This window comes from Aquarana catesbeiana, linkage group LG12 (assembly GCF_042186555.1).
Source record: "Aquarana catesbeiana isolate 2022-GZ linkage group LG12, ASM4218655v1, whole genome shotgun sequence".
In the NCBI taxonomy this organism is placed as follows: domain Eukaryota; kingdom Metazoa; phylum Chordata; class Amphibia; order Anura; family Ranidae; genus Aquarana; species Aquarana catesbeiana.
Genome location: NC_133335.1, coordinates 131,003,468 through 131,029,761, shown reverse-complemented (window position 1 = coordinate 131,029,761; position 26,294 = coordinate 131,003,468). Strand labels below are relative to the sequence as shown.

The window sequence follows — 26,294 nt, the reverse complement described above, 5'->3', positions numbered from 1 at the left end:
GGGGAGATGGCAAAGGTATTGAATTTATTCTTCTCCTCAGTATTCACAAGTGAATCGGGGGGCTTCAGTAACCAAAACTGCAGTGTTTATCCTCATGACACAACACAGGAAGATCCTACATGGTTAACAGAGGACGGAATTAAAATTAGACTTGAGAAACTTAACATTAATAAATCACCGGGACCAGATGGCTTGCATCCGAGGGTACTTACGGAACTCAGTCAGGTGACTGCCAGACCGTTGTTCCTAATTTTTACAGACAGTCTATTGACTGGAATGGTACCAGCTGATTGGAGAAAAGCCAATGTAGCACCAATATTTAAAAAGGGCCCAAAAAACATCCCTGGGAATTACAGACCAGTTAGCCTAACATCAATAGTATGTAAACTCTTGGAGGGGATGATAAGGGACTATATACAAGATTTTAGTAATAAGAATGATATCATTAGCAGTAATCAGCATGGATTCATGAAGAATCGTTCTTGCCAAACCAATCTATTAACCTTCTATGAGGAGGTGAGTTGCCATCTAGATAAAGGAAGGCCCGTAGACGTGGTGTATCTGGATTTTGCAAAAGCATTTGACACAGTTCCCCATAAATGTTTACTGTACAAAATAAGGTGCGTTGGCATGGACCATAGGGTGAGTACATGAATTGAAAACTGGCTACAAGGGCGTGTTCAGAGGGTGGTGATAAATGGGGAGTACTCAGAATGGTCAGGGGTGGGTAGTGGGGTTCCCCAGGGTTCTGTGCTGGGACCAATCCTATTTAATTTGTTCATAAACGATCTGGAGGATGGGATAAACAGTTCAATCTCTGTATTTGCAGACGATACTAAGCTAAGCAGGGCAATAACTTCTCCGCAGGATGTGGAAATCTTGCAAAAAGACCTGAACAAATTAATGGGGTGGGCGACTACATGGCAAATGAGGTTCAATGTAGAAAAATGTAAAATAATGCATTTGGGTGGCAAAAATATGAATGCAATTTATACACTGGGGGGAGAACCTCTGGGGGAAACTAGGATGGAAAAGGACCTGGGGGTCCTAGTAGATGATAGGCTCAGCAATGGCATGCAATGCCAAGCTGCTGCTAATAAAGCAAACAGAATATTGGCATGCATTAAAAGGGGGATCAACTCCAAAGATAAAACGATAATTCTCCCGCTCTACAAGACTCTGGTCCGGCCGCACCTGGAGTATGCTGTCCAGTTCTGGGCACCAGTCCTCAGGAGGGATGTACTGGAAATGGAGCGAGTACAAAGAAGGGCAACAAAGCTAATAAAGGGTCTGGAGGATCTTAGTTATGAGGAAAGGTTGCGAGCTCTGAACTTATTCTCTCTGGAGAAGAGACGCTTGAGAGGGGATATGATTTCAATTTACAAATACTGTACTGGTGACCCCACAATAGGGATAAAACTTTTTCGCAGAAGAGAGTTTCTTAAGACTCGTGGCCACTCATTACAATTAGAAGAAAAGAGGTTTAACCTTAAACTACGTAGAGGGTTCTTTACTGTAAGAGCGGCAAGGATGTGGAATTCCCTTCCACAGGCGGTGGTCTCAGCGGGGAGCATTGATAGCTTCAAGAAACTATTAGATAATCACCTGAATGACCGCAACATACAGGGATACGTAATGAAATACTGACACATAATCACACACATAGGTTGGACTTGATGGACTTGTGTCTTTTTTCAACCTTACCTACTAAGTAACTATGTAGCAGAATACATTTTGGCCAAAATGTATGAAGAAATTAGATTTTTCTTTAACTGTATTGGTCCTGAGGGCTGCACAAATAGGGTGTTCATTATCCTGAGAGAAGCTGTTGCTCTGAGGTAGACTCTGATGGCTCTATGTCCAGGAAATTAAGAGCATTTTTTTCAGAGTGCTTTGGAAGAACTGTATCTTTATTGAGGTGGAAGTCTGAATATAAACACTTGTGAATCCCAACAACAATCTTCAGTTGATTACACCTTGTGCCTTAGCTTAAACAGGTTCACCCTCTCCATAGACCTCAACACTATCAAAGGTTTAAAAAACACCAGAAGTATGTCCCTTTTTAAATTTTTCCAGGGACTCCCCACCAAGGTCACCAGATCTCTCTCTTCTTGGCTTAAAGAACCGCTTTCTTCCTCCTCAGCAGAGGCAAAATAGAAACACTTATCAAACCTGAAACCATAATATACTCACATAAAAAGAGGACATATAGCTTTAAGAACAATCCCAGCATGGCTGGAGAAAATAATCGGTATAATCCTTGCCACTAGCTCTAACACAGGCAGTGGTTACCAGGTGATGTGGCGACGTCATGTACTCCACCTCCACCTGAGGAGAGGAGGAAGAAATTGGTTCTCAAAGTCATGAAAGGAGAGATGTGGTGACCTTGGTGGGGAGTCCCTGGATAAGCTGAAGAAAATGGCATGGCCTTTTTAGACCTCCTATAGTGTGGAGGTCTGTGAGGGGGCGAGTGTTTATTGATTGACTCCACAGGCCTGGAAAATCTGTGACACAGAGAGAGGCAAACGTCTCGTCACTTTTAGGAGTGAGGGCACCCATTCATTGGGAAGAGGGCTTTGATGAAGACTTAGTGGGCATTGAGACCCAGGTCTTGCTGAAAGGAAGGGCTGAATTTTGACTTTTCAATTGAAGCTTAGGGAGAGTGCTAACCTGCTTTCCAGGAGAAAGCCTTCTGAGGAAAGAATTTTGCAACTTTACACTGTGGAATAAAGACCTTACTGCCTGTAACCAATTTGATGAATGTGTCAAAGTACTAGACCAAAGAGACCTCCTCCTTCGAATGGCATATGTGTGAAATGTCTTTTACAGACAACTTCAGCTGACCAGGCTTTGAGCCACAATATTTTGAACAGAAATTACATCCATTCTGGAGATTTTTGTCACAACTTGTTATGTGGCTTTCGCACAAAACTGCAAACCAGAAGTAATTGCACAAAGCACAGTCCTGGAATACAGGATTGTTTTGGTTATTCATTGCCCTTGTCCAATTAGCCGCAGTTTCACAAACAGAAATTTCTGCAATAGCTGATTGCAGAGCTGAGCGTGCAAAAGTTTGAGTCAGCAGAATCTTTGAATGAACATCTTTATTTGTGTACAATAAGATGTTGAAGACAGAGAGGGCAAGGTCTACCACCACAACAGCCCAAATTTTATCCAATTCCCTTCCTCCTTCCTGGGGCCCCTTCACTATAACCCTACTGTACCTATCTGTACTCGAGGTTGTAGCAAGCAAAGTAAACAAGGAGATTTATGGAGGGTGTCCTGTACTGTACTCCATGAAATGGAATTTACAGGCAAGTCAAAAATGCCTCTTATTATAATCTTAAATTGGACACTTGCAACTTATTAATACACTATGGGACGTCCCCAAGCAACACAAAGGGTGGGCAACAACTCGGCAAATGGATCTGTGCCAATAGGACAAAAAAACCCAAAAAAACAGGAGTCACACAAAGTTCAGAGTGCCAATGCAAGAACCTTGCTGCCAAAAGCTGCATCAGGCCTTACATAGTTGGGCAACAGAGGCTTGTTACCTAAAAGCCCAGGATATTCTTACAGGATTGGGGAAGTGGGCATGCAACAGTGCAGGAAGTAGCCTTTGTTTAACCATGACCTCTAGAAATCAAGTACCTGTTCCACTGTGCAAAGGTGGATTCTGAAGCAGGGTGATCGTTGCAAAGTCCCAAGGAAAGAACAAAACACAGAATCCACTTGACCAACAGAAAGCTGTAACTTTTTGGGTACACCAACGGCTCAGATTATGTCTATAATCTGTGTATGCTCTCCTAACCACACACTCTGTCAGTGTGAGGTGAGGAGCGCCGATTACCGGCATCTCCGTGTTTGCATGTGACCGGCTGTGATTGGACACAGCCAATCACATGGTTAAAGAGCCGCGGCTCTTTACAGAGGTTGGGGTCTCGCGGTGTCCTAGCAACACGGTGCGGCCGCTATCCCCGCGGGCATGCAAGAGCGGCCGTTCTGGGACGCCGTCATATGACGTCATCTCAGAAAGAGAGCCGCACCGCCCCACCGCCATTTGACGGTGAGCGTGCGGCAACTAGTTAAGCCTTACACCCTAAGTTTATTGAGAACTACAAGCTGACAGGTGCAAAGGCTGTCGGTACTTGTAGTTCTCCCATTCATAGAACTCTGACAGGAGAGAAAATACCCGAGTCAGCTGGTCGGGAGAGGCTGCAGCAGTGAGAACATGTTACATGTTCCCAAAGGTGAACTTGGCCTTTAAGACAGTCGTGAAATAAAGGATTATCTTGGTTGTTCACTGCCCTAGTCTAGTTAGCAGCAGGTTGACAATGTAAATGCAGCGAGAACTAGTTACAAGGCTGAGCCTGCCAGAGTAGAGCGTCTTCAGAATCATCTCAAACATTCTATCTGTAGAATCATTGAATAAAGGAACATCTTTAATAGGTACAGTGAGATGTTTGTTTAAAGTAATTCTAAAACATTCTTTACCTTAATGCATTCTCTGTATTAAAGTATAAAAAAAAAAAAAAAAAAAAAAAAAAACTCTGTGCCACAGGATCCCCCCAGTGAGTAGAGAGTGGGAGATAGGGTAAGAGGGTAAGCGTGTCAGGAAGAAGTACGCAAAAAACCTGGTACAAATCAACCTGCAACAAATCCTTGTGGCGAAAGGGTGGCAGGAAGCACCCGAGTACCTTTTAAGGGTAGAAGTGGGAAAGTGTGCAGCCAATGCTGTGATGTAACACATGGACATCCATCTGAGACTGAGCTCAGATGGAGTGGTTGAATTTTAGCACTAAGTTAGATAAGTTTGCATTGTGAATGGAATACATTCCAAACATAGCCCCATTTAGCACAGTAACCGACAGAGAAACAGGGTGACCCTGTTTTGTTCTAAAACGCATATAAACGTATATAAAAAGTCCGGGCTTTGCCCACCACAGTGGATATACCCCAAAGGGTTCCTCATGGACTGGGTTTCATAGCGATGGATCATGGCCTTCGGACCAGTATAACACCCTGGTGAGCGCCCCATACAGGATCCGCCCCCACACCCGAGCCAACATAAAAGGCTGTCCCCACAGTCTGTACACCAATTCTGTGTATGCATTAGAAGACAGTGAGGGTTGACTGAAGAAATGGAAGATGTGTCCTGTACTGTACCATCAACCACTTAAGGACCAGAACATTTCCCCCCTTAATGACCAGGCCATTTTTGCGATGCGACACTGCGTCGCTTTAGCTGACAATCGTGCGGTCATGCAATGCTGTACCCAAACAAAATTGATGTCCTTTTTTTACCACAAAGAGAGCTTAGTTTTGGTGCTATTTGATCACCTCTGCGGTTTTTATATTTTGTGCTATAAACAAAAAAAGAGTGGCAATTTTGAAAAAATATATATATTTTTTTTTAACTTTTGCTATAATAAAATATCCAAAAACATGTAAAAAAAACGAAAAATTTCTTCATCAGTTTAGGCCAATTTTTTTTTTTTTTTTAACAAAAATATGTAGATCTTAATAAGCGTATATTGATTGGTTTGCGCAAAAGTTATAGGGTCTAAAAAATAGGGGATAGATTTATGCCATTTTTATTATATATTTATTTTTTTAATAGTAATGGCGGCGATCAGTGTTCTTTAGCGGGACTGTAACGTTGCGGCAGGCAGAATGGACACCTGAGATTTTTGACACTTTTTTGGGAACCAGGGACATTATTACAGTGATCAGTGCTAAAAATATGCAGGAAGGGGTTATCAGGGTCGATCAAAGGGTTAAATGTGTTCCCTCAGTGTTTACTAACTGTATGGGGGGGGGACTGTGTGACTGGGGAAACAAACGGATCCGTCTTCCTGCACAGCAGAAAGACAGGATCTGTATGATCTCCCCTTGTTTACACAGGTAGATCCCCATTCTATCACTGCGGGAAACGATCGCGAGTGGCTGGCCGACAGGGTCCGCCTCACCCACTGATTGGCTCCCCCGCTGGCCAGCGGGCACGACGCGCGCCCACAAATCACTGTGTATGAGCCGATGTACAATTACGGCAATTTGTGGGAAGCAGCCACATTGCCACAGTACAACTGCGGCAGCTGGTAATTAAGTAGTTAAAATATTGGAATAAGATATGCTATAGTAAAACTACATTAGCAGCGCTTAAAATACCACACTTATTAATGTTTAAAAGAGTATAATCAAAAGTCAAAAATAGAGCCAATCACAAGTCCATCACTTGTTGTTCATATAGGTTCCAATTTGAATCCTGGATTCCATCACCACACCGCGTGAGGAAACGCCCCCCCCTATGGTAATGAACTCACCAGACAGACTCAGCTCAAGCGCTTGTAATGATTATTGTTGGCATCTAGGACTGCATCCTTCCATCTAGACATCACCAGTGGTGGTATTAGCTGTTTGCTCCACTTCACCCTGAAGGAGATTCAACTTTTGTACATGTCGTCTGCAATCTGCAGTAGGGCCTTGTCCAAAAACATTCATCAGGGACTGGTGGTGATGGTTCAGGAGTTCTATGTTCTATGCTGTTTCTCCTGTCCCACCTTCCAGGTGCACCAGGTGAAGAAGAGCAAGAAATGGGTTTGTAAACTCTGTAGAGAAAAACAGTCCCTGATAAAAGTTTTTCGACAAGGCTCTGCTGCAGATTGCAGACATGTCCAAAAGTTGAATCTCCTTCAGGGTGGCGTGGAGCAAGCAGCTAATACCGCCACTGGTGATATCTTTTTTAATTTAAGTAATCCTTATTCAATTATACATGATATATAATAAATAAATTCTCATTTCAAAAATTCTTAAATACTCCATATACAATACACTTTATATATATAATAAACAAAGATATTACTATCGAATTTTTCCCCCTTTTTTAACCCTTCCCCCCACCTCTATATCACGTATTTACCCTCCCACCCCATCTTAATCATTATTGCTAACACACCTTCACATATACTTAATACCGTACATCCAATTACCTTATCTCCTTCCTACATACGTCTTACATAGGATAACCCAATTCCTCTAACCAAGGCTTCCAGATTTTTTTTTAATTCCTTTAAGTTTCCTCTCCTTGCATATACTACCTTTTCTTTCCATACCGTTTCAGTTACTGTTCTAAACCAGTCATCTTTCGAGGGGGGGTTCTCTGCCTGCCATCTCTGCGCTATAAATTTTTTTGCCTGGAAAAGGCACCTTAGCACTACTTTAGTTTTAATATTTCCTAAACTCTCCCCCACTCTCAAGATACACAGTTTCGGGTCCATTTTAAGTGTCAGCTTAAAAATCTTATTTATGGTATCTACATTTTCCAAATATTGCACTAGGCAAATAGGTGGCATAACGGAGCAGTTTGGGTCACCATAACCCTATATACAACCATACACACATTTGTGGGGGGGGGGGCGCAGGATTTCTGTCCGTCCTTGAGCAAATCGCGCATTCTTGGGTTATCTTAGCAATGAACTTAATTTGGACTTTGCGATACTTGAAAAATAAAGCTGCATAAATGTGAAACAATTTAAGAAAATACCTAATCAATTCTAGTTGAGCCAGCTCCTGATTAGCCTGGAATATTGGTTTCTTTGTAAAGAGTTCACCAAGAATACATCTGGAAGGCAAGAAATAAAATGACCATTAATTATTTGCTTTTGAAGAAACCATGTACTTAAATATTAAGTGTTAAATGCTTCGCTAAAAATGTTAACACTGTAGTTCAAACAAATAGCAAAATATGCATTTGAAATACATACACAGTTGTAGCCAATAGTATTAGCATTAGGCCTCTTGCACACAATACTCCTGTCTGAGCATCTGTTTTTTTTCAGCCTTTTTTTGTATGTATTTTCACATTTACTTATTAACCTATTCTCACGTTCACAATGTCAATGGACATTTGCGCATAAATGTACACATTTGCGTGCATGGGGTGTAAATTACTGATCAAAAACGCAGATTTTTTTTTTTTTACACTGAAGAATACATGGCGCTTGTTTACGCATCTGTGTGCATAGGCAAATTACAATTAATGGGCTGTATTTTAGCTCAGTAAAAAAATAAGGTGTATTGAGCTTTTTCAAGTTGCAGTATGCAAAAGGCCTTACAAATTATCACCTCGCAAATTGCCAGATTGCCCTTTAAGATTAGGCAGCAGCATTTATATACAGGTGCATCTCAAAAAATTTGAATATCATCAAAACGTTATTTTATTTCGGTAATTCAATTAAAGTGAAACTCCTATTTTATATAGTTGCATTTCTTTCTTTTAATTTTGAGGATTATGGCTTACAGCTAGTGAAAACCCAACATTCTGTATCTCAGAAAATTTGATTACTACACAAAAGACAAATAAAAAAAAAAAAAATAAAAAAAAAAAAGATTTTTAATACATAAAAGTTGGCTTACTGAAAAGTATGCCATGTACAGTATAGTATGCAATCAATACTTGGTCAGGGCTCCTTTTGCATGAATTACTGCATCAACGCAGCGTGGCATGGAGGCGATCAGCCTGTGGCACTGCTGAGGTGTTATGGAGGCCCAGGTTTCTTTGATAGTGGCCTTCAGCTTATCTGCATTGTAGGGTCTGGTGTCTCATCTTCCTCTTCACAATACCCAACAGAAACTCTATGGGGTTTAGGTCAGGTGAGCTTGCTGGCCAATCAAGCACAGTGATACCATGATCATTATAAACCAGGTATTGGTATATTTGGCAGTGTGGGCAGGTGCCAAGTCCTTCTGGAAAATGAAATCAGCATCTCCATAATGCTGGTAAGCAGAGAGAAGCATGAAGTGCTCTAGAATTTCCTGGTAGAGGGTTGCGCTGACTTTGGACTTGATGAAACACAGTGGACCAACACCAGCAGATGACATGGCTCCCCAAATAATCACTGACAGTGGAAACTTCACACTGAACCTCATGCAACTTGGATTCTGTGCCTCTCCACTCTTCCTCCAGATTCTGGTTCCTTGATTTCCAAATTAAATGCAAAAGTTTCCCACAGTCTGTGATGATTTGGGGAGCCATGTTGTCTGCTGGTGCTGGTCCACTGTGTTTTATCAAGTCCAAAGTCAGCGCAGGAGCCCTGACCAAGTATCAAGTGCATACTATACATATGGACATACTTTTTTTTTTTTAAATTAGTATGTAATATTCTAATTTTCTGAGGTACTGAATTTTGGGTTTTCACTAGCTATAAGCCATAATCATCAAAAATTAAAAGAAAGAAATGCTTGAAATATATCACTGTGTGTAACGCATCTATGTAAAATATATGAATTTCACTTTTTGAATTAAATTACTGAAATAAATGTACTTTTTTGGATGATATTCTAATTTTATGAAATACACTTTTATGTATAGGATTTATTGAAACCGTGCCATGCTTATATATGAATGTGACAAAATAATTACAAACAAATATAAAACAAATGAAATTTGTTAGCGCATATTATCACATATGCACCATTGTGTATAATATAATACATATAAATAGTCCATACACCAATGAAAATCAATCCTCAACTTTACAAAGTCCTTACACCAGTGAAAGTTAATTATCCAATATTAGATATAACGTGTTCACAACGACTCTTTATAGGTCACCCAGTGCTCAATCCACCTAGCCACACATGAGCTTACCAGAAATAATGTGACTCAGTAGATGAAAAGTCAAAAAGCGCTTAATATATATATTTTGAACTGCAGTCAATATGTGGGAATGAACAGCCACTACTCCTCAAGACTAAGCACAACCCTGAACCGATAAGAAAGAAAGAGCACCAGGCTCGCATAGTGTAAACTCCTCTTGACAAAGTTTAAAAAAAAAAAAAAAAAAACATACAAATCAGAATGCTTGGCATGTATTGAACTACGTTTCCCAGAATTCCAATGGCAGCCACATATGCGTGGTAACGTCACAGCTTCTGGCTCTGCCCTACACGTGAAATATGACGTCATTAGGGGCACAGCAGGCCCACGAGTCACCACGTTCATATATACTTCTAGTCCATTAAAAATGGGGAGGAACACAGGAAGCAAACCCAGCCAATCAAAATGAATTACACATATTGCCATCTTGTGGTACTTTTAACCGGTTTCCGACCGGCTCACGTCTATTTACGGGGCAGAATGGCTCCCCCTGCGCGAAACCCTGTACAGGTACGGGGTTCCTTTAAGAGCCAACAGAGGGCGTGCGCCGCACAACAGGGGACTTGATGCGCCTGGCCGGCGGTCGACGCCGGCCACGCATGACAGCATGCATGAGCGCTAGTATGGGGGATTGTGCTGTCAGAGGAAAGACGTGTCATTTGTTCCTAGTAGGTAGGAATAGCGATATGTCTCCTCACCTACTTAGTCCAATCCCCAGACAGTTAGAACACACAATTAACCCCTTGATCGCCCCCTTAACCACTTCCCTACCAGTTTCATTTACACAGTAATCAGTGCATTTTTATAGCACTGATTGCTGCATAAATGCCAATGGTCCCAAAAATGTGTCAAAAAAGTGTCCGATCTGTCCGTCGCAATACCGCTAAAAATCGCAGCCATTACTAGTAAAAAAAAAAAATAATAAAAATGTCATAAATCTTTCCCATAGTTTGCAGAAGCTATAACTTTTGCGCAAACCAATCAATATACGCTTATTGAGATTTTTTTACCAAAAATATGTAGAAGAATATAAATTGGCCTAAACTGATGAAGAAATTAGTTTTTTAAAAACATTTTTGGGGATATTATAGCAAAAAGTAACAATTTTTTTTTTTCAAAATCGTCGCTTTTTTTGTGTAAAGCGCAAAAAATAAAAACCGCAGAGGTGCTCAAATAGCACCAAAAGAAAGCTCTATTTGTGGGAAAAGGATGCAAATTTGGGAACAGCATTGCATGACCGCGCAATTACCAGTTAAATCAACGCAGTGCCAAATTGTAAAAAGTGCTCTGGTCAGGAAGGGGGTAAAACCTTCAGGGGCTGAAGTGGTTAAATATGGCATTTAAAATTCATATTGGACATTAACAGCATTATTAAAAGTGCCACATTATTTATTTTTTTTTAACAGCAAATAGGTTTTTATTCAAAAGTATTAGAATTGACATGGACACAGTGTACAGACATTAGATATAAGCAGAAGGTCACAAGAACAGAAGCAATGGAGCAAGTGAAGCTGATAAGTGTCATGAATAAAATACAGCTGTAAACAAATTGAACGTTATGACAATCGCATCCAACACGCTACCCCAGGGTGGGATGGGGGGGGGGGGGGGGGGATGAGGAGTTAGGGAGAGGGGCAGAAGGAGCATGTTATAAGGCCGTCAGAACAAACATTGCAAAAGTAGAATGTAAGGCGCAATGGTGTCGCCTAGGACTTCACAATGAGCATTAGGGCTCCGGGTCATTCACATTGATCCATTGCGACCAGACCTTATCAAATTTTCTAGGACAGTTTCTGCTCTCATAGGTAATCGTTAATCGGTAGGACAGAGTTAATCGTAGTTACCCACATGTGGTGCGTAGGTGGGGTGGGTTGCTTCTACTTGAGGAGAATCTCTCTTCTAGCGTAGTATAGAGCATAAAATATAAATAGTTTCACATGCCTAGAGGCCTCAAAATTCTCCACATTGCCGAGTAGTGCCATGACAGGATCCTAACAGAGACCAGTCCCCTCAAAATAACTCAACACACAGCCATTAATATCTAAACAAAAGTGAGTACACCCTTAAGGTTAAATATTTAAATTGGGCCCAATTAGTTATTTTCCATCCCCAGTGTCATGTGACTTGTTAGTGTTATCGCTTTCACTCACTCAAACTGGTCACTGGAAGTTCAACATGGCACCTTATGGCAAAGAACTCTCTGAGAATCTAAAAAAAAGAATTGTTGCTCTACATAAAGAAGATTGCCAAGACCCTGAAACGGAGCTGCAGCACGGTGGCCAAGACCATGCAGCGGTTTAACAGGACAGGTTCCACTCAGAACAGGCCTCGCCATGGTTGACCAAAGGAGTTGAGTGCACGTGCTCAGCGTCATATCCAGAGATTGTCTTTGGGAAATAGATGTATGAGTGCTGCCAGAATGCATGCAGAAGTTGAAGGGGTGGGGGTCAGCCTGTCAGTGCCCAGACCATATGCCGCACACTTTATCAAATTGGTCTGCATGGCTGTCGTCTCAGAAGGAAGCCTCTTCTAAAGATGCACAAGAACGCCCGCAAACAGTTTGCTGAAGACAAGCAGACTAATAACATGGATTACTGGAACCATGTCCTGTGGTCTGATGAGACCAAGATAAACTTATTTGGTTCAGATGGTGTCAAGCGTGTGCAGCGGCAACCAGGTGAGGAGTACAAAGACGTGTGTGTTTTGTCTACAGTCAAACATGGTGGTGGGAGTGCCATGGTCTGGGGCTGCATGAGTGCTGCCGGCACTGGGGAGCTACAGTTCATTGAGGGAATCATGAATGCCAACATGTTCTGTGACATACTGAAGCAGAGCATGATCCCCTCCCTTCGGAAACTGGGCCGCAGGGCAGTATTCCAACATGATAACAACCCCAAACACATCTCCAAGACGACCACTGCCTTGCTAAAGAAGCTGAGGTTAAAGGTGATGGACTGGCCAAGCACGTCTCCAGACCTAAACCCTATTCAGACCCTTTGCTGTGACACTGATATATTTAACGCTGTCCATTTCTTCTGATCATCCATGAGATGATTCTACACCTTCATTTGAGTCCAGCTGTGTTTGATTATACTGATTGGACTTGATTAGGAAAGCCACACACCTGTCTATATAAGACCTTACAGCTCACAGTGCATGTCAGAGCAAATGAGAATCATGAGGTCAAAGGAACTGCCTGAAGAGCTCAGAGACAGTATTGTGGCAAGGCACAGATCTGGCCAAGGTTACAAAAAAAAATCTGCTGCACTTAAGAGCACAGTGGCCTCCATACTCCTTTAAATGGAAGACGTTTGGGACAACCAGAACCCTTCCTAGAGCTGGCCGTCCGGCCAAACTGAGCTATCGGGGGAGAAGAGCCTTTGTGAGAGGTAAAGAAGAACCCAAAGATCACTGTGGCTGAGCTCCAGAGATGCAGTCGGGAGATGGGAGAAAGTCAACCATCACTGCAGCCCTCCACCAGTAGGGGTTTTATGGCAGAGTGGCCCGACGGAAGCCTCTCCTCAGTGCAAGACACACGAAAGCCCGCATGGAGTTTACTAAAAAAAACACCTGAAGGACTCCAAGATGGTGAGAAATAAGATTCTTTGGTCTGATGAGACCAAGATAGAACTTGTTGGCCTTAATCCTAAGCGGCATGTGTACAGAAAACCAGGCACTGCTCATCACCTGTCCAATACAGTCCCAACAGTGAAGCATGGTGGTGGCAGCATCATGCTGTGGGGTGTTTTTCAGCTGCAATGACAGGATGAGTGGTTGCAATCGAGGGAAAGATGAAAGCGTTGAAGTATAGGGATATCCTGGATGAAAACCTTCTCCAGAGTGCTCAGGACCTCAGAATGGGCCATCCAACAAGACAATGACCCTAAGCACACAGCTAAAATAATGAAGTGGCTTCACAACAACTCCGTGACTGTTCTTTAATGGCCCAGCCACATCCCTGACTTAAACCCAATTGAACATCTCTGGAGAGACCTAAAAATGGCTGTCCACCGACGTTTACCATCAAACCTGACAGAACTGGAGAGGATCTGCAAAGAGGAATGGCAGAGGATCCCCAAATCCAGGAGTGAAAAACTTGTTGCATCTTTCCCCAAAAGACTCATGGCTGTATTAGATCAAAAGGGTGCTTCTACTAAATACCGAGCAAAGGGTCTGATACTTCAGACCATGTGATGTTTCAGTTTTTCTTTTTTAATAAATCTGCAAAAATGTCAACAATTCTGTGTTTTTCTGTCAATATGGGGTGCTGTGTGTAGATTAATGAGGAAAAAAAATGAACTTAAATGATTTTAGCAAATGGCTTCCATATAACAAAGAGTGAAAAATTTAAGGGGGTCTGAATACTTTCCGTCCCGTGTGTGTGTGTGTGTGTGTGTGTGTGTGTGTGTGTGTGTGTGTGTGTGTGTGTGTGTGTGTGTGTGTGTGTGTGTGTGTGTATATACACACATACATTGGGGACGGAAAGTATTCAGACCCCCTTAAATTTTTCACTCTTTGTTATATGGTTCACCCATAAGAACCCATCTGTGCAGCCTATATATATATATATATATAACAACTCAAATAAAAACTTAAGTTCCTGTGGTGATCCCTACACTACATAAAATTATCACCACCATACAACTGATAACAAACAATGAAAAAAGAATACAAACTACCAATTGAGGGGGGAACAAAAACTAACTATTGTTAACCACTTGCCGCCCGCCATATAGCAGAATGACGTCGGCAAAGTGGTTTCAATACCCTGACTGGATGTCATATGACTTCCTCAGGATATTGAGCTGCTGCGCGCCCCCGGGGGCGCGCATCGCGGCGATCGCTGTTGCGGGGTGTCAGTCTGACACCTCGGAACACCGATCTCCGTCTCTGACGGAGACGGAGTCTCCGTCTCTGACGGAGACTCTTTACCCGGTTACTCTTTCACCGGTCTCCGTCTCTGACGGAGACTCTTTACCACGTGATCAGCCGTGTCCAATCACGGCTGATCGCGATGTAAATAGGAAGAGCCGGTGATCGGCTTTTCCTCACTCGCGTCTGACAGACGCGAGTAGAGGAGAGCCGATCGGCTGCTCTCCTGACAGGGGGGGTCTGTGCTGATTGTTTATCAGCACAGCCCCCCCTCAGATCCTACCCAGGACCACCAGGGAAGCCGCTCAGGACCACCAGGGAAGCCGCCCAGGACCACCAGGGAAACCAGCCACACTGGACCACCAGGTATGCCCCCTAGACCCCCAGGGAAATACTGATCTGTGCAAAGGCAGCTGCCAATCAATGCCCAGGCAGCTGCCAATCAGTGCCCACTCCCATGCCTACCACTGCCAGTGCCACCAGGGATGTCCATCAGTGCCGCGTATCAGTGCCCAGCAGTGCCGCCTATCAGTGCCCAGCAGTGCCGCCTATCAGTGCCCAGCAGTGCCGCCTATCAGTGCCCAGCAGTGCCGCCTATCAGTGCCCAGCAGTGCCGCCTATCAGTGCCCAGCAGTGCCGCCTATCAGTGCCCAGCAGTGCCGCCTATCAGTGCCCAGCAGTGCCGCCTATCAGTGCCCAGCAGTGCCGCCTATCAGTGCCCAGCAGTGCCGCCTATCAGTGCCCAGCAGTGCCGCCTATCAGTGCCCAGCAGTGCCGCCTATCAGTGCCCAGCAGTGCCGCCTATCAGTGCCCAGCAGTGCCGCCTATCAGTGCCCAGCAGTGCCGCCTATCAGTGCCCAGCAGTGCCGCCTATCAGTGCCCAGCAGTGCCGCCTATCAGTGCCCAGCAGTGCCGCCTATCAGTGCCCAGCAGTGCCGCCTATCAGTGCCCAGCAGTGCCGCCTATCAGTGCCCAGCAGTGCCGCCTATCAGTGCCCAGCAGTGCCGCCTATCAGTGCCCAGCAGTGCCGCCTATCAGTGCCCAGCAGTGCCGCCTATCAGTGCCCAGCAGTGCCGCCTATCAGTGCCCAGCAGTGCCGCCTATCAGTGCCCAGCAGTGCCGCCTATCAGTGCCCAGCAGTGCCGCCTATCAGTGCCCAGCAGTGCCGCCTATCAGTGCCCAGCAGTGCCGCCTATCAGTGCCGCCTATCAGTGCCGCCTATCAGTGCCGCCTATCAGTGCCGTCTATCAGTGCCGCCTATCAGTGCCGCCTATCAGTGCCGCCTATCAGTGCCGCCTATCAGTGCCGCCTATCAGTGCCGCCTATCAGTGCCGCCTATCAGTGCCGCCTATCAGTGCCGCCTATCAGTGCCCAGCAGTGCCGCCTATCAGTGCCGCCTATCAGTGCCCAGCAGTGCCGCCTATCAGTGCCGCCTATCAGTGCCCAGCAGTGCCGCCTATCAGTGCCCAGCAGTGCCGCCTATCAGTGCCCAGCAGTGCCGCCTATCAGTGCCCAGCAGTGCCGCCTATCAGTGCCCAGCAGTGCCGCCTATCAGTGCCCAGCAGTGTCACCCATAAGAACCCATCTGTGCAGCCTTTCAGTGCCCATAGGTGTTGCCTAACAGTGCCCATCAGTGCCCACCAGTGCCACCCAATGCCACCCATAAGTGCCCATCAGTGCAGCCTATCAATGCCCATCAGTGCTGCATATCAGTGCCACCCATCAGTGCCGCCTACCAGTGCCCATCGTCAGTGCCCGTTCATTGGTGCCACCTCATCGCTGCCGCCTTATCAGTGCCCGTCAGTGCCGCCTTATCAGTGCCCATCAGTGAAGGAGAAAACTTACTTATTTACAACATTTTTAAACAAAAACAAAACTTTTATTTTTTTCAGAATTTTCGGTCTTTTTTTATCTGTTTCGCAAAAAATAAAAACCGCAGAGGTGATCAAATACCACCAAAAGCAAGCTCTATTTGTGGGAACAAAATGATAAAAATTTAGTTTGGGTACAGTGTTGGATGACCGCGCAATTGTCATTCAAACTGCGACAGCACTGAAAGCTGAAAATTGGTCTGGGCAGGAAGGTGTCTAAGTGCCCTGTATTGAAGTGGTTAATGACTTCATTAACATCCCACTCTATATTGAACCCATGTGGAGTGAACGCCTTTCATCTTGTCTCCAATTTGGATATTTCCCTCCTGACAAAGCTCCCTCTTCAATATGGAATGCATTTATTGATTGTCATAAAGAGGATTCCAGATGGGTCCTTTTTATAGACCTGTGCGTAAAGCTTTGACACACTATAGCTTCAGAAACCCCTCTTTATGTTCCCCACATTTTCGTTGAGAAGGACATGTAAGGCTCTCACTGTTTAGCCCACATATTGCAGCCCACAGGGGCACTGCAATAAAACACATTCTGTGTGGAATAAGTAATAAAAGACCTTATCAAATATGGATGTAAAGGTGTAACATTAAAATGAGGTAACCTTGCTGAGATGCGGTTTGGTTTGGCAAATTATACATTTTTTTTTTTTAAACAGGGAAAGAAACATTTTGTGCCCCAAAAAGAGATGGGTCTGACTGGAGGGTCAGTAGTGTTGGGGGGGGGGGGGGTCTGGGAGAGATATACAGGAAATCCTCCTCCTAGTTGTCCATTAATTGGCCAAGCTGGAGCCATTGCTACACCTCTGTTTTATAGATAGTAGTGGCCAAGAAAAAACATTATGGGTGGTAGCAAATTGTAATAAATCCATTATGAAGTTCTTCAAATCGGCTGTCGATTTTTCCAAATTCTTATAACAGCGCTGCATGGCTTCATTAAATAGTATTAGTACCCCTAAAGAACCACAATTTGCATGAAAAAAGTTGACAATAAAAAGCATACACCATTCTCTCTTTCATAGTCTTTCGGGCCATTTTTTCTTTAAGGCTTAACATATTAAAGTGGAGTTCCACCCACTTTTACAACTCTTCAGCATCCCTCACTAAACTGTGCACTGTAAACGAATTGGATATTTTTAAATTTTTTTTTCTCAGCACCTACTGTATACCTGCTGTATTCATTTTTCACTTCCTCCTCCCTGGCCGCGGCCCATCGCATCATTTCCTGTTTGCAATGCTTTCTGGGAAGGGGCGGCAACTTCCTCAAACTGCCGTTGCTATGGAAACCTGACCTGAAACCTATTACACTGCTTGTGCTGCACTGAGCATGTGCGAGATCTGCAAGGATGAGATCCAGGAAGAAATACAGTATGGCTTCAGATGCCCAGACTTAAGATGGCCACGGCCTGCTGTAAGTTTATAAAATAACAAACTACTGCTATAAACTAACAAAACAGATCTTAGTTTAGAGACTAACTTTACTAGAATACATTAAGCTTGTGTATTATAGGGGTATTTTTATTTAAAAAGTATAATTTCGGCCGGAACACCGCTTTAAGAATAAAACCAAAGGTATACATCTATTCTCTCCAACTTCCCTAAAAAATTGCTGTGATCTACCGCCCCCTTGGACCAGTATCAACTTTACTTGATGAGTTTTCGGCCTGGCTACCCTACATTCTCTCTTCTGAAATTCCCACAATCCTTCTTGGCGACCTCAACATCCCTGTTAAAACAAACACTCCTCTCCTAAACTTCTTAGTCTAACCTTCTCATTTGGCCTGAAGCAGTAGGTGCAGGCGGCTCCTACACCACTCTGATGGCAACACCCTTGACCTTGTATTCTCCTAAGCGCTCCATGCAACCTTTCCAACAATCCTTTTCCGCTCTCATCACCACCTTGTTAGTTTCCCTCTCTCCCTGTCTTCCACCACCTTTACCTCTAATCGCCTAACCATCACCCGTAGAAACCTTCGCCATTTCAACCCTTCTCTCCTCTATTCTGCTACTGACCACCTCTATGACAAAATCTCACCTCTGTCCTGCCCCAACCTAGCCACTTCTGTCTACAATAAATCCCTGTCCTCCACTCTGGACGAGCTCGCTTCTTTCACTAAACAAAGAATCAGGCCCGGACCCCCTACAACCCTGGCAAACAGATGACACCAGAAATCTCAAAAACCATAGCCATGCTCTTGAGCGCCTCCCAAAGACTTCAACCAATACAAATCTGCTCTCCACAGATACACTTCTTGCCTCCACACTGCCAAGCAGACCTATTTTACCACTCTCATTAACACCTTCTCATCCAGTCCCCGACAACTCTTCTCTACCTTCAACTCTCTACTTCCTCCATTGCCTCCCCCCACCAACTCATTCACTGCGCAGGAGATTGCTAATCACTTCAAAAATAAGATTGACACAATTCGTGATGAAATCTCCACCCTACAGGTATCTCGCCCAGTTACCAACCTAAATCATCCTATTTTGTCCTCCCAAGACCTCCAGCTCTCTAGTTCCCTCATCGCCTCCTCCAATATTCACCTCAAGGACTTCTTCCAACCCTCTCCCATCATCTGGAATACCCTGCCACAATCTGTCAGACTATCTGCAACTATCTACTTTTAGGCGATCCCTGAAAACTTTTCCCTTCAGACAAGCCTACCCTGCCTCCACCTAACAACTGCACTTTTATTTTCTTCATCAGCTTATCGCCCACAGTTATTACCCTTCATATCACTTGACCTTCTCTTCTAGACTGTAATCTCTAACGAGCAGAGCCCTTCGATTCCTCCTGTATCGAATTGTATTGTAATTGTACTGTTTGCCCTAATGTTGAAAAGCGCAGCGCAAACTGTTGGCGCTACATAAATCCTGTATAATAATAAAATAATGATAATTACATGGGCATGATTAATGGAACTCAAAAACCATATTTAAATTTTAGCAAACCTCCAAGCAGACTAGTCTTTTTTATTAGCAAGGCTTACCTGTAGGTACCGTGAATATCTACTAAATCTGCACAATCTCACTCTATTGCTGGAAATCGCACTTTTCAAATCGGTGCAACGCCGACTTTGCGGTGCCTCACCAATTTGAAAAAGTAGTTCCTGCACTACCTTTGACCATTTTTGGTGCGACTTGCATAAAAATCTGTGCATGAAGCTGGACAGATCGCACGTGGCTTTGAAATTGTGTGATTTCATATGAAGCTGCATGATTTCAAAGCCGCAGTCAATATGAACGAGGGCTAACTGCCACACCATACTATGATCTTCTTATGCCTTGTTTTTCCTGTGTATGAGGATTCTATACTTGTACTCGTTCTGACTCCTTTGGATTCAACCAATTCCACCATGAAGTCTAAATTTTTTTTTTTTCCATCAGAGATAAGCAAAGGGTTATCCCATCAGCAAAGGGGTTTAAAGCAGACCATGACACAGAAAAATTACTTTGCATCATTTTGGATCAAAGCAATTTTTCAGCAATAACTTTGTCATTACTTAGTATAAGCGTGGGGTAGACAACCTTTCTGAGGCAGAGATCCACCTGAATAACATGAAATAGAACTAAAGCCCCATACACAATATGAGAAAAATCGGGCGAACGATCGAGCGGTTTTCCTCGATGTTTCACAGCAAGTCAGAATGGAGGAGCAATAATGTACAAAAATTCTTGTATGACAAAGGCCTTTTTTGTTGTTTCTGATCATGTGCAGTCCTTCATATCTAATAATTTTGCATACGAAAACGGTACACACTAAAATGAAAATCTTTCGCTCCGTTCCTGTACTAGAAAAATTTTGGAGTTCGTCCCTTTGGAAATTTTCGTTCAGAAGGCCGGAATCGTCTGTCGTAAGTGGTGTACACACAATCAGAAAATCCTACGATCGTTCCTTGGACAAAAATGATCGCCCAATTTTCTAATAGGGTGAACGGGGCTTAAGATCACTGGGGTTTGGTGCCCTTATTTAACTTATTAGAGCTGCATAATTCTGGCTGAAAAGAGAATCGCAATTTCTGTCTCCAAATAAAGATCACGATTCTCGCGGCGTATCATCTTTCACATTTTTCAAAAAAACTGCGCCAACTTTGCTTAGTCTTTGTTTGTTTTTTTAATTAACCAGTATTTTTTTTTTTTTTTTTTAATTAACGTGTATTTTTTCCAAAAACATTGAGTTTGAAAGACACAAGCTGCGCAAAAACAGTGCAACATAAACTATTGCAACAACCGACATTTTGTTCTCTAGGGTCTCTGCTATATATATATATATATATATATATATATATATATATATATATATATATATATATATATATATACACACATATATATATATATACACACATATATATATATATATATATATATACACACACTCATACAAACACAGTTTGGGGGTTCTAAGTAATTTTCTAGCAAAAAATACTGCTTTTAGCTTATAAGCAACAAGTGTCAGGAAAAGGTTTAGTCTTTAAAGTGGAACTTCAGTAATTTTTTAATCCTTCCATTAAATCTTCTGTCCTTATTGTTTTAACTTTTACTATCCAAACATTTTTTTTCTGCCAATAAATACCTTATACAGCCCACTTCCTGCTTGTCTGGTAAAAAGCCTAGGCTTATGGCATCATGCATAGCGCTCTCTCTCTCGTGAGAGTTTGCTAGGAAGGGAGGGGGGATGAGTCATAAGAGGGCCAATGAGAGCTGCAGGGCTGCAGAGCTGGAGGTGTGCCTCTGTGTGTTTGTTAAATGGAGGAAGTGAACAGGCAGCAGCCTCAGCTGCCCACAGTTAAAATGGATGCAGCCAGACTCAGTGGAGGGAGATTTCTGCAGCATATCACAGTATAATAACTACCCCACTCATCATCCACTTAGAAATCTCCCTGCTCAACGACCAATGCCTAATGGAATACATGTTCACCAAAGCACATCTGACATCCTGATTCTTCAGCCAATGGGAGCCTTTGCTTAAAGATAAAAGAAGTAACCCTCTCCCTTAAACTGGCCTCATCATGCCTGTAACCATGACCCTCTCAATCTGGAGCTGAACCAAATGTTGCACTGTTTTACAATGAGTTTAGATAATCGATAAAAAGTCAGTCATATATTACTTATGTATACTGCCTGCCTGTATACTGCCTGCCCCCCCCCAGTGCGGCTTCCTGACACTACATAGATGTCACTCTATGGACCCTAGGCGATGTCTCGATGGCGTATCCTCAGGGCACCACTTCTCACCAACAATGCCTATTATTAATACTAATAACTTCTGTACCTCTCTATGCTGATCTGCTTTGACTGCATACTAACTGGAAATGATACGATATCGTAACTGTGACTTTTCCACTATTTATGTTATGCTATATTGTTCTCAAGCCCTCCCTTTGGGGCATAATGCTGTATATGTGAAAAATCCAATAAAAATTCTGTGAAAAAAAAAAATATGCAGAGTGGTTGGAGGGAAGCTTCAGAATGGCAAAGATGTTTTTATTACAAATTATGTGAGCAGACTGCAGTTCTTCTTTAAGTGGTTAAACTGCCCTCATCTAGAGGGCATTCAATTGATCTGAAAGAAGGAAATGTTACAATGTTTCTCTTTATCACGCCTAAGTGATGTTGTGATAAACTTGGCAGTCCTGTTTTTTGTTTTTTTTTTTTTGACAGCTGTCGGCTTGAGCAGAGAATTCTCTGCACTTAATCGAGGAAATGCTGTATTAAGATCACGAGGGGGTAGATTCGCAATCTTGATTCTTGCAGCTCTACTTAATATTAAAGGAAAACTAAATAATCGATAAAACAAATGTCACTGTAAAAATATAAACTTATACTGCCTTAAAAGTGGACACTGTTCGTCAGTAGGGAAGAGGACGATGTCCGTTTTCTTTATTATTTTATTTTTTCCAATTAAATAAAATATTTTTGACCAAATTTTTAAATATTCTCTTTACAATTAAAAAAATTTTTTTTTTTTTTTTTTAGGAGCCTGGGGGGGGGGGGGGGGGGGGGGGGCTTTAGTGGAATATCAGGGGTCCCCTTTTGTCTCACCTTTGAGACAGAGAAATGGGCTGGGGACAGAGAGGGCTGGGGACAGAGAGGGATGGGGGGGGGTGGGTGTCTGGGAGCAGACAGGTTTAAGTGTGTAAAATTGAGGAAGACGAACATATCCTTTAACCACTTGCCGACCGCCTCACGCATATATACGTGAACAAAATGGCACGGGCAGGCAAAATCACGTACCTGATACGTGATGCCTTCCCATTGATGGCCACCCCCTCCCGATCGCTCCCAGCGAATCAAATGCTTCCTCTCCCTCTGTAATGTAAACAGAGGGAGAGGAAGTGATGTCATCTCTCCTCGAGCCGGGCTTTTCGATGCGGCGCAGAGGAGAGAAGACATCCAAGTAAGTTGCACCAACACTACACGTTCAGTAGAACACGCAGGCACACTTTACACCCCCCTTCACCCCCCCGATCACCCCCCAATCACCCCCCTGTCACACTGACACCAATAGCAGTTTTTTTTTTTTTTTTGCATTGGTGTCAGTTTGTGACAGTTATAAGTGTTAGGGCAGTTAGGTTAGCCCCCTTTAGGTCTAGGGTACCCCCCTAACCCCCCCTAATAAAGGTTAACCCCGTGATCACCCCCCGTCACCAGTGTCACTAAGCGATCATTTTTCTGATCGCTGTATTAGTGACACAGGTGACACTAGCTAGGGAGGTAAGTATATAGGTTCGCTGTCAGTATTTTATAGCGACAGGGACCCCCATATACTACCTGCTAAAGGTTTTAACCCCCTGATTGCCCCCTAGTTAACCCTTTCACCAGCAATCACCGTATAAGTGTTACGGGTGACGCTGGTTAGTTAGTTTGTTTTTTATAGTTTATTATAGTTTATGGGCACCCGCCATTACCTTATAAAGGTTTAACCCCCTAATTGCCCGGCGGTGATATAAGTTACGTTTTTAGGATCAGATATGGTCTGCGTCGCCCCAGGCAGCGTCAGGTTAGCGCCAGTACCGCTAAAACCCACGCACGCAGCATACACCTCCCTTAGTGCTATAGTATCTGAACGGATCGATATCTGATCCGATCAGATCTATACTCCCCAGCAGTTTAGGGTTCCCAAAAACGCAGTGTTAGCGGGATCAGCCCAGATACCTGCTAGCACCTGCGTTTTCCTCCTCGGCCCAGCCCAGCCCACCCAAGTGCAGTATCGATCGATAACCCGCACTTACAAAACACTAAGCACACATAACTGCAGCGTTCGCAGAGTCAGGCCTGATCCCTGCGATCGCTAACAGTTTTTTGGTAGCGTTTTGAATCAGTCGCTAACAGTCAGGAGCTTTTTTGCCTGTGAGTCTCACTAGTGTACCCCTAAATTTAGAGCCCAAAATGGCAAATCGAAGGTACACTAGTGAAGAGGCCTACAGGTTTCTGAGCATGACAGATAGTGAAGAGGAAGTCACTCATCTGTCAGATTCAGGCTCAGAAAACGATCCTGTAAAGGACAGCGGCTCCATGACAGATAGCTCTGACGACAGAGTTGTGGTCCCTGCCAAGGTCAGGCGTACCAGACCCCAATCTTCTTCTTCTGTCCTTGAAGTGCAAGAACCGCAGGGCTCTCGTATGGAGCAGAGAAGTACTAGTGCCGCTATTCCTTCTGGTGAACTGGCAAGCACCAGCGGCCTAGTACACCCTGGTCGTACATCCAGCACTGCAGTATCACGTGGTGACGTGGCGAGTCCGATAAGTGCAGTTCAAGCTGGGGAGGTGGCAAGCACTAGTAGTGTCCCGCTGCCACCAAGAAGACGAACACAGGCCCGTCGTGCCCATAGTGCCCTTCCTGCTGCATTCGCCAATCCAAATTGGGTACCCACCACTTCTGCAGCACCCGTACTTCCCCCTTTCACTGGCCAACCCGGAATTCAGGTGGAAACAATTGACTTTATGCCACTGGATTTTTATTCGCTGTTTTTCACCGAAGATCTCTATAGATCTATTGTGGACCAAAGCAATTTGTACGCTGGTCAACACATCGCCGCTAATCCCCAGTCCTCCCTTGCCAGAGATTGGAAACCAATTACGGTTTCCGAATTTAAGATCTTTCTGGGCCTTTCCCTCCTCATGGGCTTGAATAAAAAGAGTGAGTTGCGGTCATATTGGTCCACTGACCCAATTTACCATTCGCCCTTGTTCTCTGCTTCCATGGCCAGGGCACGATACGAGCAGATTTTGCGGTTCATGCACTTCAACGACAATGAACTCTGTCGTCCTCGTGGAGACCCTGGATACGATCGGCTCTACAAAATTCGGCCCCTCGTAAACCACTTCAACCAACGTTTTGCAGACTTGTTTACTCTCCATGAAGTTGTCTGCATTGATGAGTCCCTGATTAAGTTTTCTGGCCGCTTGTCATTCAAACAGTACCTTCCCAGCAAGCGTGCCAGATACGGGGTCAAGATGTATAAGTTCTGTGACAGGGCCACAGGCTATACATGTAGTTTTATGGTTTACGAGCGCAAAGATAGTCACGTAGAGCCGACAAACTGCCCTGACTACATAGGAAGCGCTGGCAAGATAGTGTGGGACTTGGTGTCACCCTTATTCAGAAAGGGGCACCACTTGTACGTGGACAATTATTATACGAGCGTGCCACTTTTTAGCCATTTTTGATCATCAGATTGGAGCATGTGGCACCGTGCGACCTAATCGCCGGGGCTTTTTCCCCAGCGGCTTGTAGATTCCCGTCTTAGGCTGGGGGAGAGAGCCTGCTTGCAGTGTAATAACTTGCTCGCTATGAAGTGGAGGGACAATAAGAATGTTTTCGTTCTTACCTCCCTTCATGCAGACACGACGGTCCAAATTCCTACGGCGACTGGTGTTGTGGACAAACCCCTCTGTGTCCACGAATATAACCTTAATATGTGAGGGGTGGACCTCAACGACCAGTTGTTGGCGCCGTACCTAATTGCCCATAAGGCCAGACGCTGGTACAAAAAAGTGAACGCTCATGTGTTATACAGAGCTTCAGGACGGACTGGATCCTTCCTTAAATTCCAGGAAGAGATCGTCAGAGCCCTTCTGTATCCAGACGGTGCTCCACCTCACCATCCCCAACCAAATGCAGTAAGCCGGCTGCATGAGAGACATTTTATTTATGCCCTCCCGAGTACCCCTACCCAACGAACCCCCCAAAAAAGATGTCGTGTCTGCAGCAAGCGCGGATTTAGGCGTGACACCCGGTATTATTGTCCCCTCTGTCCTGGCAATCCTGGTCTTTGCATTGGTGAATGTTTTGAACGCTACCATACACTAGTAGAGCATTAGCGTAGGGTACAGCACTGCACAGACTAGGACACACTTTCACAGGGTCTCCCAAGATGCTGTCGCATTTTGAGAGACCCAAACCTGGTACCAGTTAAAAAAGTTAAAGTTACAAAAACAAAAAAAAGTAAAAAAAAAGAAAAAAAACACAAAAAAAATATAAAATAAAAAAAACAAAAATAGTTGTTGTTTTATTGTTCTCTCTCTATTCTCTCTCTATTGTTCTGCATTCTATACTGCAATGTTTTATTGTTATGTTTTTATCATGTTTGCTTTATAGGTATGCAATTTTTTTATACTTCGTTTTTTTATTGTTAACCACTTTTTTGTTTTCAGGTACGCCATTCAGCTGCAGAGCGGATTTATTTATCTTTACAGCAACAGCGTTTGCTCCCACGATACATAAAGCCGTGACTCCAGCGCTGTCGGAGGTGATTTCACCACCACAGTTACATACTTCAGCATATATGCCGAAGCGTGGGGGCAGCAGTGGGTGGAGGAGCGATTTGCTCCTGCCTTTTGCGGGAGGATGCCCCCATGCTTCGGCATATATATATT

The 26,294-nt window shown here is 43.8% G+C and overlaps 1 protein-coding gene across 7 annotated transcripts in view; it reads right to left on the bottom strand.

Moving 5' to 3' along the window:
• CDK12 (cyclin dependent kinase 12) overlaps positions 1-26,294 on the bottom strand; it is a 480,052-nt gene that overhangs the window by 309,676 nt on the left and 144,082 nt on the right. For all 7 annotated transcript variants that reach the window (XM_073608346.1, XM_073608342.1, XM_073608343.1 and 4 more), the window contains one exon: positions 7,544-7,621. In XM_073608346.1, the coding sequence (XP_073464447.1) occupies positions 7,544-7,621 (78 nt within the window). The remainder of the gene's footprint in view (positions 1-7,543; positions 7,622-26,294) is intronic.